This window comes from Rattus norvegicus, chromosome 4, assembly GCF_021556685.1.
Source record: "Rattus norvegicus strain SHRSP/BbbUtx chromosome 4, alternate assembly SHRSP_T2T, whole genome shotgun sequence".
In the NCBI taxonomy this organism is placed as follows: Eukaryota; Metazoa; Chordata; class Mammalia; order Rodentia; family Muridae; genus Rattus; species Rattus norvegicus.
Window position 1 is genome coordinate 168,463,786 of NC_141537.1, and position 14,118 is coordinate 168,477,903.

The 14,118-nt window shown below is 35.8% G+C and overlaps 1 protein-coding gene across 1 annotated transcript in view; it reads right to left on the bottom strand.

Moving 5' to 3' along the window:
- Window positions 1-5,207: 5,207 nt before the first annotated feature.
- LOC147995102 (uncharacterized) overlaps window positions 5,208-14,118 on the bottom strand; it is a 28,419-nt gene continuing 19,508 nt past the window's right edge. Inside the window, exons 4-5 of the mRNA XM_087659610.1 lie at window positions 6,523-6,559; window positions 5,208-5,600 (exon numbers count right to left, since the gene is read on the bottom strand). Coding sequence (XP_087515736.1) covers window positions 5,281-5,600; window positions 6,523-6,559 — 357 coding nt within the window. The 3' untranslated portion in view covers window positions 5,208-5,280. The remainder of the gene's footprint in view (window positions 5,601-6,522; window positions 6,560-14,118) is intronic.

Consider the following 14,118-nt stretch of genomic DNA (forward strand, 5'->3'; position numbering starts at 1 on the left):
GAGGAATGAACAGGATAATCCACAGCAGTAACTACCAACAGAGGGGGTATAGCCTCAGCCATCCAGTCTGCATAACATCCGTCCATAGGTCCACGTCACATGGTCTGATCTATCGTCATAGTGCGCCTGCGCAGCTCTCACGATGGGGCGTGGCTTACTTTCAGGTGCTATTCGTAAGACTGGGCAGCAGTCCCGGGGGCCATCTTGGGATTGCCGCTACACCTGCTCCCCTCACATATCAAAGACCATATGAAGTTTAAGAAGAAGGAAGACAAAAATGTGGATGCCTCAGTCCTTCTTAGAGGGGGAAGCAAAATATTCATGGGAGGAAATACAGGCAAAACAGTGGAGCAGGGACTGAAGGAAAGGCCATTCAGAGACTTCTCCATCTGGGGATCCATCCCATATTCAGTCACCACACCCAGTCACTATTGCTGATGCCTAGAAATGCTTGCTGACTAGAACCTGATATGGATGTCTCCTGAGAAGCTCTGCAAGAGCCTTACTGATACAGATGATAGGATGGTTGCAGCTAACCATCTGGCTGAAAATGGGGACCCCAATGGAGGAGTTAGAGAAAGGACAGAAGGAGCTGAAAGGTTTTGCAACCCTGTAGGAATAACAACATATCAACTAACCAGATGCTCCAGAGCTCTCAGGAATGAAACCACCAACCAATGAATACACACGTGGGGTTCCATAGCTCCAGCTGCATATGTATTATCATACAGCATTATCTGGCATCAATAGGAGGAGAAGTCCTTGGTCCTGTGAAGGCTGGTTTCTCCAGTGTAGGGGAATGTCAGGGTGTTGAGGTCGTAGTGAGTGGGTGGGAGTGAGAGCATCTTTATAGTAGAAGGGTAAGGGAGAAGGGGCCATGGGAGAGGAGGGAAAGGGGATAACATTTTAAATGTAAATAGATAAAATATACAATTACAATTTTTATATAAAAATAATAGGGTTGTCTCACTATAATTGGGTGCAGCTAGGAAAGGGTGTCTTTACAAAGCAGCCAGAAAATTAAGCCCTTGCATGAAATAATTTAAGCACAAATTGAAAAGTATCTGTGCAAATAATTAAAGGGTTAAGATTTCACTGTGAAACTTGATTCTGGGTAGATTCATATGACAATGCTAATTCAATACATAGCAGCATTACAGGAGTAGAGATAATTTGTCATCATTCCCAGAGCTCGATTAACATGTCCCATAATTTGTAGTCATCAGAACAAGTGGGCATTTTCTCCCAATTTTGCAAATTAGCATGGGGACCCAGGAATTTAGTACCTCTAACAAATTTCCATTCCATTTCAGGAACCCCCTACATATAGATCAAGATACTATTGTGCTGATAATTTGGATAAAAGGCATATACTATTAAACCTGTTATATTTTTTCATCTCATTCTCTGTTATTCTCCCTCTCTTCCTCTATTATCCTTTGCTTGCCCTCCTTCCCACCTCATGCCTAATTCAGTTAAGGGGAAAAAAGCACTCTTCTGAACAGAATAATTCTCAGAACTGACTGCTTATCATTCCCCAAATCAATGACTTTGTTCTCAGCTGTGCACATAAGAAGTGGGAGCAATGGAGTGTAATGAATTACTCTATTCTGCAAACAGGGGCCAATAACTTCTCTTCACAACAAGTAGAGCAACAATGATAGCCGAGAACACACCTCACAGAATTTTTCTCACTTCATATACTTAGCACAGAGTTTGAGGTAAGGCCTCTGGCACATGAAACCGTGAGAGGAAAGTCCTAAGTCATCACAGTAAAGCAAAACTTCTCTTTAAGTTGTCACAATGGATCACAGGTGAAAAAGAGAAAGAAAGAAGAAAAGTTCTTAACTACAGTGGAGGCCATAGGTACAAACAAGATGTTTAGTGAAAATTTGGTTCTAGTTTTCAGGGGAAGCCCAGGATAGTCAATGTTCCACAGTTTAATTTGATGACATTAGCAGGTCCATCCTCCAAAATACATAAGACTGGGGAACAGGTGTCCTCTTTTCTTTGAGAAGTGATTATTATCAGTGCTGTAACCTTTCAATCATAATTATGGTCTAATGTCATGATCGCTTGATGAGTATATATCAGCATTAAACACACCACTCTCCTTAGAGCTGACTGCAATTATCATTGGCAAAATAAATCCCTTCCTCTTTTTCTTGGCAGATGCCAGTCATGAAGATCGGCAGTCTGCAAGTGAGGTCATTGGAGAAGCCCTCCTGTCTTGCTCAGCTACAATAGGTGTACTCTGGTTAGGCATTGACTCTGAGACCTCATCCCAGAATTACTTTTTGTTACCAATGTGCTTTCTCGTGTTTATCATTCCCATACTCCCCCTTTTATTTGGCTTGGTGTGATTGCACACTGGGAGAACCTCACTTTCTATAGCCTGGTGTGATGAATCCTGGGATTATGACCTACCCTATTAGGCAAATTTCCTGAAAATCAACATGAAGATGAACTTTCATGAATTAATTCTATTTAGAGAAATTAATGAATTTGTAGAATTCCTGATTTTACTCATATGATTTCAGATAGAAATTTTAAGGAGATTATTTTAGTCATTTTGTAAGAAAGATGTAATGAAGTTGGGATCAAGAATGTTCTCCCTCCTCATAGAATAGTAAGTTAAGGATGCATAATAACAAATACAGTGAGTTTTCATAAGTTGCACTGAGAAGAAAAATAGACTTTGAACAGATTTGTGATCAAGAGAAATGATGAATTCTAGGACAGGGCCAAGGGTGAAGCCACAGGTGTGCACTATGAAGAAGCAAGACCATGTGAAACTGTTGCTTTGAGTTTATAATGAGTTGATGGAATGAAACATTGCTTTGAACTTACGATCAACAAGCTTTAGTAAGTCCCTTCTTTTGTAACGTTTTATTTAAGGGCCAATTTTGTTTTCAGCAGTAAGCAACTAAAAGTAGAACATTTTTCCAATCCCTTAAATTTTGATAAACAGTTTTATTTGTTTTTATAAATTATAGACATGATGTCATCTTAAGGGATAATTTACAAATACTATGGTCTTGAACAGAGAAGTAACCTAATATGAAGCTTAGACTCTGGGATTTCTATTTTTCTGTTCCTCTTCTATACCGTCTCTCTTTCTCAGGCAAAGAAAAGAGGTTTAAAAGAAAAAAAAGTGGTTTAGAGTAATAGTATAAAAGATTAGAGAAATAGGAGTAACTTATTGAGTTCATGGCCACATTTTTACATTGTGAGAAGTCTTTATATTTTGATGCAAAATTGAAGTTATATTTTGTTACCTTGATACAGAATTACAGGTTTATGGTTTAATCAGTATAAATTTTCACACATTGATGAAAAATTTAAAATTAATTTTGTTACATTTAGATAGGCATCATGACTATGCAACTTATTTAAAAATACAAGGTTTAATCTCAGTCCTTTTAAGACCTGCCATTACAATCTGTGTAGGATAATTAAACAATGCATGTAACAGTTAATCAAGCTCATAATCATATTAGATACTAGTCTATAAGTTCTTCTAATAACAGATAATATAATCTGATTAGGATAATTAAGCAATGTAAATAACAATCAATCAAACTCATAATTATGTTAGATACTAGTCTGTATCATCAGAAAATACGCACTCTAGGTTATATAGATAATAAGTAGCTGTAGATAGTCTTTGCTTGTTCTGAGATGCTGTGAAGAGACATATGGTCTTTAAAAGAGTCAGCGATTCACAGAATATGGCACTTCCAGTTATTTCAATATTAAAAGGTCTTTTAACTAAGAGACATGTCTGTCCCTGACAGTACCTCTATTCTACTTCAAAGATGATAATGAGTATTGATAATCTCCATGTAGAGTTGTTTCAACTGTAGCAAGTAAGCCACTTGTCAAGAAATTCCCTAAGTTTATCTGCAGACAAAATGCTGTCCAAAAATAAAATGGAAACACAGGATAGTTGAGAGCTAAGTTCTGCTATATGAATATTTGCTTCACATAGGGTCAAGTCAGATTCTGGGTCAGAGTGCTGAAGGAATGTCCAACCAATATCTGGGCTAACTTGAGGCTGATCCCATTGGCAAGCACCAATCTCTGACACTGTAAATAATTGTCCTCTCACAGGATGTACCATACTTCTTAATGAAACAGATGCAGAAATCACAGCCCAACATTGGATAGGTGTCAAAAACTCTTATGGAAGTTTGATGGCAGGAGGATTATTGATTGGGATTTCTACCCCCACCATTGATCATTCCGTCCCCAGATAAAACACACACACACACACACACACACACACACACACACACACACACTTTATGTTTACGATAAGCATCAAACAACACAAGAGCTGGGCAAATATCTATCCTCCATGCTATAATGTCTATTTACCAAGCAATAATCTCAATAATTAAATTGCCCTGTTTTATCTGGGCTGTACTTCACTCCAATTAGTCAACCCACTTGGCCATATTTCATGACAGACCTAACCTCTGGTGGCTTCCTCTTCTACTCACTTTCTTCTCCTTGTCTCCCTCTACCCTCTCTCTTTGTCCCAATACGACTAAAATCCCACCAGCCTCTAATCCCTCTAATTGGCTGTAGCCAATTTTATTTAACCAATCATTTTAAATCAAGAAACAGGTTTCACAACAAAAGCATATAAGCATAAGAAAAATTCATAGGTTTAGATTCTTGGGTACAGAATTTAACATTATAGCATAACAAGAAACAATACCTTCAACAGTTGGAGGTGTCTCTAAGGTTTCACTTAGAGACAATGGATCTGAGTGTTCATCGCTTCTCGGCCTTTTGGCTAAGATCAAGTGGATCTGAGTGTTCTTAGTGGGAGTTTGGCAGCTTGTACACACTTGATATAAGAGGTCAGTGAGAGAACAGAGTAGACATCACACCAAAGGGAGGATACTTCTGCAGACAAATTCAATCTAAAGGCTAACCATTGGCTTTTTAAAAAGGATCTGTGGTACTATATTCCTCAGTGGCCCAGTACCTTGGAGATGTTGTTCAAGGTTGTCTTATAACATCAAAGTTATATCATCCGTTACCATCTGGATTCAAAGGTTTGAAATAGAGCTGAGGATAATATTATGTCAATATGCTGCCTGTTTACTAATTTTTACTCTATGGTCTGACCAAGGCAGAGGGAAGATCTTTATATTTATTGCATTTGACTCAAAAGCCATTGACATATAAATAGTTGGGATGCTTAGATTTAAAATCAGCTTACCTAAATAATTCAACACAGTCCTGAATAAATACAGAGTACAAGATTCATAGAATTCCTAATTTTCCTAATCCAAAGAAAGGATAATGTACTATTTGCCCTTTGTTGTCTCTATAAAAATCAACTCTTTCCTGAGAAGAGTGCTGCTGCTGGCTTCCTTGTTGGGCTGCTCCAGAGTTTTCAGGAGGAAAGGAATGTTGCCTTTGAACCCTTTTTACTTCTTCTTTTTGTTCATTTCTTTGTATATTCAGAGCAGTGTCAGAAGGCTCATGATTAGCTTCTGGTGGTGATGTAGGCTGTGTATCATTTTGTTCATTCATGTCAGGAGAAGACTCACTATCTGAGCTCTGACCGTGTTCCACATGATCTGCATAGAAAGGGGAAGAAGATATGAGCACATTGATAGACTTTCCTCTTATTTTCTTTCCCTAAATTGATCACACGGTCCTTCCTCTCAGGCACTGTCTGCCATGTGCTAACTCCCTCTTTAATAAATCCTCACAATTGTCTTTCCAATTATATATTCCAAGAAAACAGAGGTTTTTTTATTTGTAATCCTGGCACACTATGCCCCTTCATTTGTCAGACAAATATGGTTTGCCCTCTAATTTATGCAAGATATATCCAAAAACAGAAGAGAAATAATAGAAAGAAAGATGATATTCTCATCAGGAGTGTTGTTACCTGGAGTTCTGGCACTAAATGAACATAGGGTTCATAGGTGCATAGGGGGTTTTAGTCAGGGTTTTGAATCTCTAGAATGAAATATATGTTACCCATTTAATACTTTATATTAACATACTTAAATACTGAAAGAGAATAACAATAATGGTGTCCAACAAATTAACTAAATTTTTAGGGACAATTCATCATTTTTTAAATCAAAGACAATTACTTTGTAACTAGACAGGCAAAGAGAAAACTGGAAAATCCAAGTATTTCCCCATCTTCCTAACAAAGCTCTATAATTATATACTGGAACACCAAGGATGAATGAAACTATGAACTCTCTCACAAACAGAGGAGTCAGTATTAAAGCATATTGTCCTTCTTCATCTCCAAGTGGCGATTTTGGAAGAGAATAGACAAATTTGCTATTATGGAAGCTTGTTCTTCTTTATTTAGTTGGATAAACTCAATCATGTTCTCAGCATCAAGGTTGGGAAAGATTTATTTATCTTCATACAGAAAGTAATATTTATTCATTCTAATGACAAAAATAATGTTGCAACAACATACTATAACATGGACAATTATAGAACAAGCGAGGGTAATAGATTGGGCTTTACCTGCTTTGACAGCAGAAGGCTTACCATTATTGACATCCTGAAATAAAGCATAGGATAAAGAGAAAGTTCAGATAATGGTCATTCAGAGCTCACAGAGCTCCTACAAAACTATTTTATTAAGAGTAAAATTTCTATGCATGACTGAACTCAACAGCTAGTGTCTAAGTTGCTTTTCTAAAAGTACTGAGATGCAAGTGTATGTGGGATTTCCCTGTGCGCTTACCTCTCAGCTCAAAACATAAACATCTGTTTTATTTTCCTTGCATAATTTCAATCAAAGTACTCCCCATTTGTGATCATGCTACATTTTTCAAAATAATACTTCATAAATCAACCTGAGATTATGTTCCACTCTTTCTTTTCTTCTTTAATCCTTTGTACACTCAAGAGACAAAGTCAGAGTAAACATCTTACATGTTCAGCTTGACATTCTGAATGTGGGCTGAGTAAAATATATAGATTTGGCACTGATACTTGTAAGTCAATGTCTAGAGCTCTAAAATTATTCTGTATTTCAATGCCTTTGAATTAATCCATCTGTGTTTGTCTGTATTATGTTTCTTGCACCCACTATGCAGCAATACTGTGTTCCAAATTTTGTTCTGACTATGGGAATGTGCTCACAAATCATTCCTATTTACTTTGTTTCCTTACAGGGTTAAAAGCATATTTTAAACAAAAAACGGCCCATCTATTCCTCTGTTCTAGTATTTTTTATTCTATTTCAAAATATTAAGTGTTCTAAGAACATAACAATTGTAGCCCTTATGACGGAAATTCCATGGACCTGTCTTTCTTCTCAAAAATTTCTGTCCTTTCTCCACTTTTTTCATGAATCTCTCCAGACCTTACCATGTATTTCTTTGTATGTGCATCTGTGCTCTGCCCTAAGCTAAAGTCAGCAAGGTAGCTGTAAGTAGAACTACCAGCATCTTGACAGAGGCTCTGCAGTTTCTCACAACTGTGTGCATAGACAGGAATAACTATTCCCTTTATAAAAGGGAGACAAAAATGGCATCACCAAATGTCAGTAGGATGACCATGCTTCAGTATTTCTCTATGGGACTGTAGCCCGACGAGGTGGAGTGAAGAGATTGTTACACTCTATCCTCTACATGCTTTATGTACACGGAACAACATGGAAGTTAGCAATGTTATAGAAGGTAAATTATCTCTTTACAACCAAGTAGTATTACATTGTCTGTATGTACCATATTTTCCATCTACTCAGTAGATGTAGGATGTAGGTTGCTTCCTATTCTCGCTATTGTGACTAGAATGATAGTGAACATGAGCAAGTATCTAAAGAGTGGGCTGTTGAGTCTTTTGGTCATATGCTAAGGACTGTGATAGCTGGGTCATATGGTAAATTTCCCTTTAGTTTTTCAGAATTATCTACCCCTATTTCCATACAGATTGCTCTAACTTCTATGCCTACCAAAAGTGCATCTTCTGCAGCATGTGTTGTGAGCTCTTTTCTTCATCTTTCCCTTTCTGACTGCAGTAACATGAAATCTCCAAGAACTTTTAATTTGAAATTTTCTAACCTCTAACAATTTTGAATACTTACCTCAATATTTGTTAGACATTTTTATTTTCAACATTCTCTAAACATCCTTTTCCAGTTTTCATTTGAGACATTTGTCCCCTTTGTTGCTTCTATTTTGAGTTCTCTACTTATTCTATACATTAATCTATTATCAGAAGTATAGCTATCAATGCTTCTCTCCCACCCTGTGAGCTTTACTTTTCTTGATCTATTTCATTTGCTGTACAGATTTTTAGTTTTATGTGATCATTTTTAGGTCAGTTATCAGCTTTAAATTCTGTGTGAATGACATGTTATTCAGAAAGTCCTTGACTATGTATCTTAATCTGTACTGCATATTTTTTTCTTCTATTAGTTTCATAACTTCAGATTTCTCATTAAGATCTTTGAACCACTTGGATTTGGTATTCTGTGCAGTGTGGTGAATTTTCAGGTAACATCATTCCTTTACATGTGCACATTCACACTTTTCAGGACCATTTGTGAAGGTGCTGTCTTCCTTTCATTCTATATTTTTGGAATCTTAATCAATTATTAAATGAACTCTAGTTATGTACATTTATTTTGGGCCCCCTGTTCCATTAATCAGTATTTTGATTCATGCTAATACTATAAAATATAATACTATAACTGTAATATTGCTTCATATTTAATTTTATAATCTCCTCAGCAGTATTTTTCCTCTTTGAATAGTTTTGATGATTTAGAGTGTTTTGTGACTCTATATGAAACTGATGATTTTAGACAATATTCTGGAGGAGCTCATGGGTATTTTAGTTAGGCTTATATTGAATCTCTAAATCTTGTGAGAACAGGAGGCATTTGTATAAATTTAATTATACCAAAGCATGATCAGATGAGATAGTTCCTTATATTGCCTTCTGAAATATTTTATCTCAAGTGATCCGATATTTTCTTTTTTTAATTAACTTGAGTATTTCTTATATACATTTCAAGTGTTATTCCCTTTACAGGTTTGTAGAAAGTTTTCATATCTATAGTGATGTTTCCTCAGAGATAGATTTTGAGGCTGCTGTAACTGAGATTGTTCCTATATTTACTTTTTCAATGTAGTCTTTATTTTTATGTAGAAAGGGTACTGATTTTTTCCCAAGTTGCAGTTGTTTCTGCCACCATGATGAAATTGTAGATAATTTCTCAAATTATTAGCGGATAAACTAATGGACCTAGAAAGTATTAAACTAAATGATGTAACTGAGATCCACAGAGGCAATTGTTACATGTACTCTTTGTATGTGTATCATATCTATGAATCTTTAGATTTGAATACAAAGTCTTGAGAAACAAAAGTAACCAGGAAAGTAACAGATACTAACTGTGTGTTGGAGAAAAAGAATATCTAGGAAAGGTAATGATATAATAAAGGTGCTATGAAAAATTGAAATAAAATGAGAAGAAATTAACTGGTAAGGAGTGCCATAATAGGCAGAGGAAAGAAAGGATAAATAGCACTAACTATGTTTGTAAAACAATAAAGAAATATACACTATTCACTTCTTTAAGACATGTACAGAATACCAAAATGTGTATTGTCAAAATTGCTACAAGTATACATTAAATATAGTATATCACTTTCTCTATGAGATATAGACACTTAAAACAAAACAACAACAACAACAACAAAAAGTCACATATTGCCAGTTATGGACAACATCCCTTAAAGTTGGTGTTATAAGAGACACCAAGGGTTGGGGATTTAGCTCAGTGGTAGAGCGCTTGCCTAGCAACCGCAAGGCCCTGGGTTCGGTCCCCAGCTCTGAAAAAAAAAAAGAGACACCAAAAACTGTATCACCTATTGGTATTGGCTTTGTTTCTGATAAAGAACTGCAGTGTAAGACATTATTACAATGGCATTACATACTTGAGGCATAGGATTTGAAAAAATTAAGCTGGAATTGCTATGAAAAACTCATGCCTGAAAGTTAGCTCCCACAGCATCCCAAAGATTCTGAGAATGTTTAAGGAAGAAAAAAATCAAAAGTCTCTATAAAAAACCTACTTCAACTATCTTAAACCAGTATGATCTATAACTACATTCTAAACACCTTTTGTTTCCATATGCTATAATGAGTGTGTATTCTGAAGCAAAGATATTAGGACTTGGCCTATCTACTCCAAGTATAACTTTATAGTTCTCCCTCCACTTAAGGACTTGAAGGGAGATAGAGAAGGTGCTTATTCCGGTAGTCTCTCCTATTTGATGGAAGGGAAATGTCTCATTTCTCCAGAGAGTAAATGGAGAGAAATAATGACCTAAGAATAGTTTTGAATGGATAGTTTTGATAGCTTCAAGGGGAAAGCTAGAGAGAAACAATGTAACAAAGAAGGAGGCTGGAAGTATCATAATGTGTTCTTCTGGAAGCAGAAGACCTGGGAGGAAGCCAGTCTTCACTTTGACTACATGTCTTGCAACATAGTGGTAGCTTCTGCAAAATGTCATTCAGTTCAGATCCATTTCCTGATTACCTCCAGTATCAACAAAGACTGAGTAAAAGGTGTAATGTATCATGAAAGAAAAAATATCACCTCTGATCTCAATGGAAACAGATAAGTCAGATTATAAAAGTGTTGACAGGCAAACGTATTAGGGAAGTACATGGGGATGAAGAATGAACACGTATCAACTTGACATTCAACATCATAAATACTGTTTTATGCTTTAATTTTAGAATAGTTAATAAAATTATTTATTTATAGAATGTTCATTATATTTTTCAAGAATTCTATACCTGTGTATAATAAAATTTGATCAAATTATCCTCAGTTCCTTCCTCCAACTTCCTTACTATGCATCCAACTGGTACTATTTTCTAAATTTTATATGTTATTTCTTTGAATTTCACTGAATGCACCTGCATGTACACTGGTGTAGAGTTAAATTTTTTAAACTTACCAACCATTGTAATGAATGTAATATAATTTTATTCTCTTTTCTTAAGCATTTTATGTAGGACTATTTTATTCATACAAAAGAGTAGGCTTTTCTTGTGATATAGTCATACATACATATTACTGTACTTTTCTCATAAATACCTCTGTCATTATTTCCCTTCATGCTTTCTAATACCAGCCATCCATTACTGATACTTGAATAACTCTCTCTTTGTTTCTGTCTCTCTATCTCTCTGTGTGTGTCTCTGTGTATGTGTGTGCGTGTGTGTTTGTGTGCATACATGTGTGTGTGTGTGTGTGTGTGTGTGTGTGTGTGTGTGTGTGTGTGTGAGTGATCAAGCCAGATTTGTGCTGCCTAAATGTTTCCATATATGTAATCTTCAAAAAGATTCCAGGAGTTGAAACATTAGAGAAAACTAATAATTCCCCTAGTAGAAGTTAAAATTTTCCAATAGCTCTACAGATAGAGATAAAATTTAATGCCCACTTACCATGTTGTGGTATCATTCATTAAACCCATGATTTTCAATGGAACATGATATAGTGCCCTCTTTATTAATTTTTATTAACTCATGACTTTCTGTTTATTTTGATTTTTAGTTTCTTTTTTTTTTTCTTTTTTTTTTTTTCGGAGCTGGGGACTGAACCCCCTGGCCTTGCGCTTGCTAGGCAAGCGCTTGATTTTTAGTTTCTTGATTGATTCCTTTCTTTACTGATAAAAGGTTTTATATATTGTAGGTTTTCCTTAGACACACTCTGTATCCAAGTTTTACCTTGGACTTTTTCCTTTATTCCAACTCATCCCAACTGCTAAGATTATAGTTTAATTTAAAGGGATATTTGGTCTTTCTACTATTTTCTCCAAAATGCTTAGAATTGTCAGAAATGCTTGTGAGAAAAGTACAGTAATATCTATGCATGAATATAATCACAAAAACCCAATTTTTATATGAATAATATGTAAATAGCTATGTGACATGACTGAAAATGTGATGTCATAAAACATTGTTATTTTTTCTCAGAATTGCTTTGAATAGCCAGGCTGTTTTAAGTCCCCAAATTAGTTTTAGGTTTTTCTACTCTTTCTTAGAAGAATCTCATAGGTACTTTGGTTGGTATTATATTACATCTCTTTATGGGGGCATTTAAGTACTATGAATTTTTCTTTTAGCACCACTTTCATGGTGTCCCATAAGTTTGGGTATGATGTCTCATCATTTTCATTAAATTCCAGAAAGTCTTTAATTTTTTCTTTATTTCTTCCCTGACTAAGATATCAAGAGTAAAGAGCTGTTCATTTTCCATGGGTATGAGGATTTTCTGTTATTTTGATGTTATTGAAGTCTAGTCTTAGTCTATAGTGAACTGATATGATGCATGGGGTTATTTCTATCTTACTGTATCTGTTAAGTTTTGTTTTGTGTCTGATTATCTGGTTAATTTTTGGAAAAGTACCATGAGGTACTGATAAGAAGGTATATGCTCTTACTTTAGGGTGAAATTTTGTTACTATAGATATTTTATTATATGATATAATCTGCCTGTCTCTGTACCAATACCATGCAGTTTTTATCACCATTGCTCTATAGTACCGCTTGTGGTCAGGGATGGTGATTCCCTCAGAAGTTCTTTTATTGTTGAGAATATTTTTCACTACTATGGGATTGTTTTATTCCAAATGAATTTGCAAATTGTTTTTTCTAATTCTATGAAAAATTGAGTTGGAATTTTGATGGGGATTGCATTGAATATGTAGATTGCTTTTGACAAAATGGCCATTTCTATTATATAAATCCTGTCAATCCATGAAAGTTCCTTCCATCTTCTGAGGTCTTCAATTTCTTTCTTCAGAGACTTGAAGTTTTCATCATATAGATCTTTTACTTGCTTGGTAAGAGTCACCTCAAGATATTTTATATTATTAGTGACTATTGAAAAGGGTGTTGTTGCCCTAATTTCTTTCTCAGGCCATTTATCCTTTGAGTAGAGGAAAGCTACTGATTTGTTAGAGTTCATATTATATCTAGCCACATTGCTGAAGTTGTTTATCACATGTAGGAGTTATCTGGTAGAATTTTTGTGGTTGCTTATGTATACTATCATGTCATCTGCAAATAGTGATATCTTGACTTCCTTCTTCTCAAATTGTATCATTTTGATCTTTTGTTGTCTGACTGCTCTGGCTGGAACTTCAAGAACTAGATTGAATAGCTAGTGAGAGAGTGGGCAGCCTTGACTTGTCCCTGATTTTAATGGGATTGCCTTGTGTTTCTCCATTTAGTTTGATATTGGCTATTACCTTTCTAAATATTGCTTTTATTATATTTATGTTCAGATCTTGTTTTCCTGATCTTTCCAATACATTTAACATGAAAGTATATTCCATTTTGTCAAAGGCATTCCAGCATCAAATGAAATGATCATGTGTTTTTTTTTTATTTCTTTGAGTTTGTGTTTATAGAGGATGACAATGATGGATTTCCATATATTGAACCATCCCTGCATTCCTGCGATGAAGCCTTCTTGATCATGGTAAATGATTGTTTTGATGTGTTCTTGGATTTGGTTTGCAAGAATTTTATTTAGTATTTTTGCATCAATATTAATAAGGCAAATTGTTCTGAAGTTCTCTTTCATTGTTGGATCTTTTTGTGCCTTAGGTATCAATGTACCTGTGCCTTATTAGAAAGAATTGGGTAGTACTCTATTTTGTGAAGTAGTTTGAAGAGTATTGGTGTGAGACCTTCTATGAAGATCTGATAGAATTGTGCACTAAAACTACCTGACCTGATTGCTCCTTGGGAGTAATCACCCAACAACTGACCAATACAGATGTCGATGCTTGGAGCCAACTAACAGGGATTCTGGAGCAGGAGCTGGTGGAAGGACTGTAGGAGCTGAGGGGGTATGGCAACCCCATCAGAAGAACATCACCTGACTGGTTCACCCTCTGCCCCCACTGACTAGACCACCAAACACCGACCAAGTAGTATACATGGAGGTACCTCTGCCTCCAGATTGCAGAGGATGGCCTTGTCTGACAGCATCGGGATAAGGGGCCCTTGATCCTATGGAGGTTTTACATCCCAGAGTAGGTGAATGCTGCAGAGATGGGGTGAAAGAGGGTGGGGGAT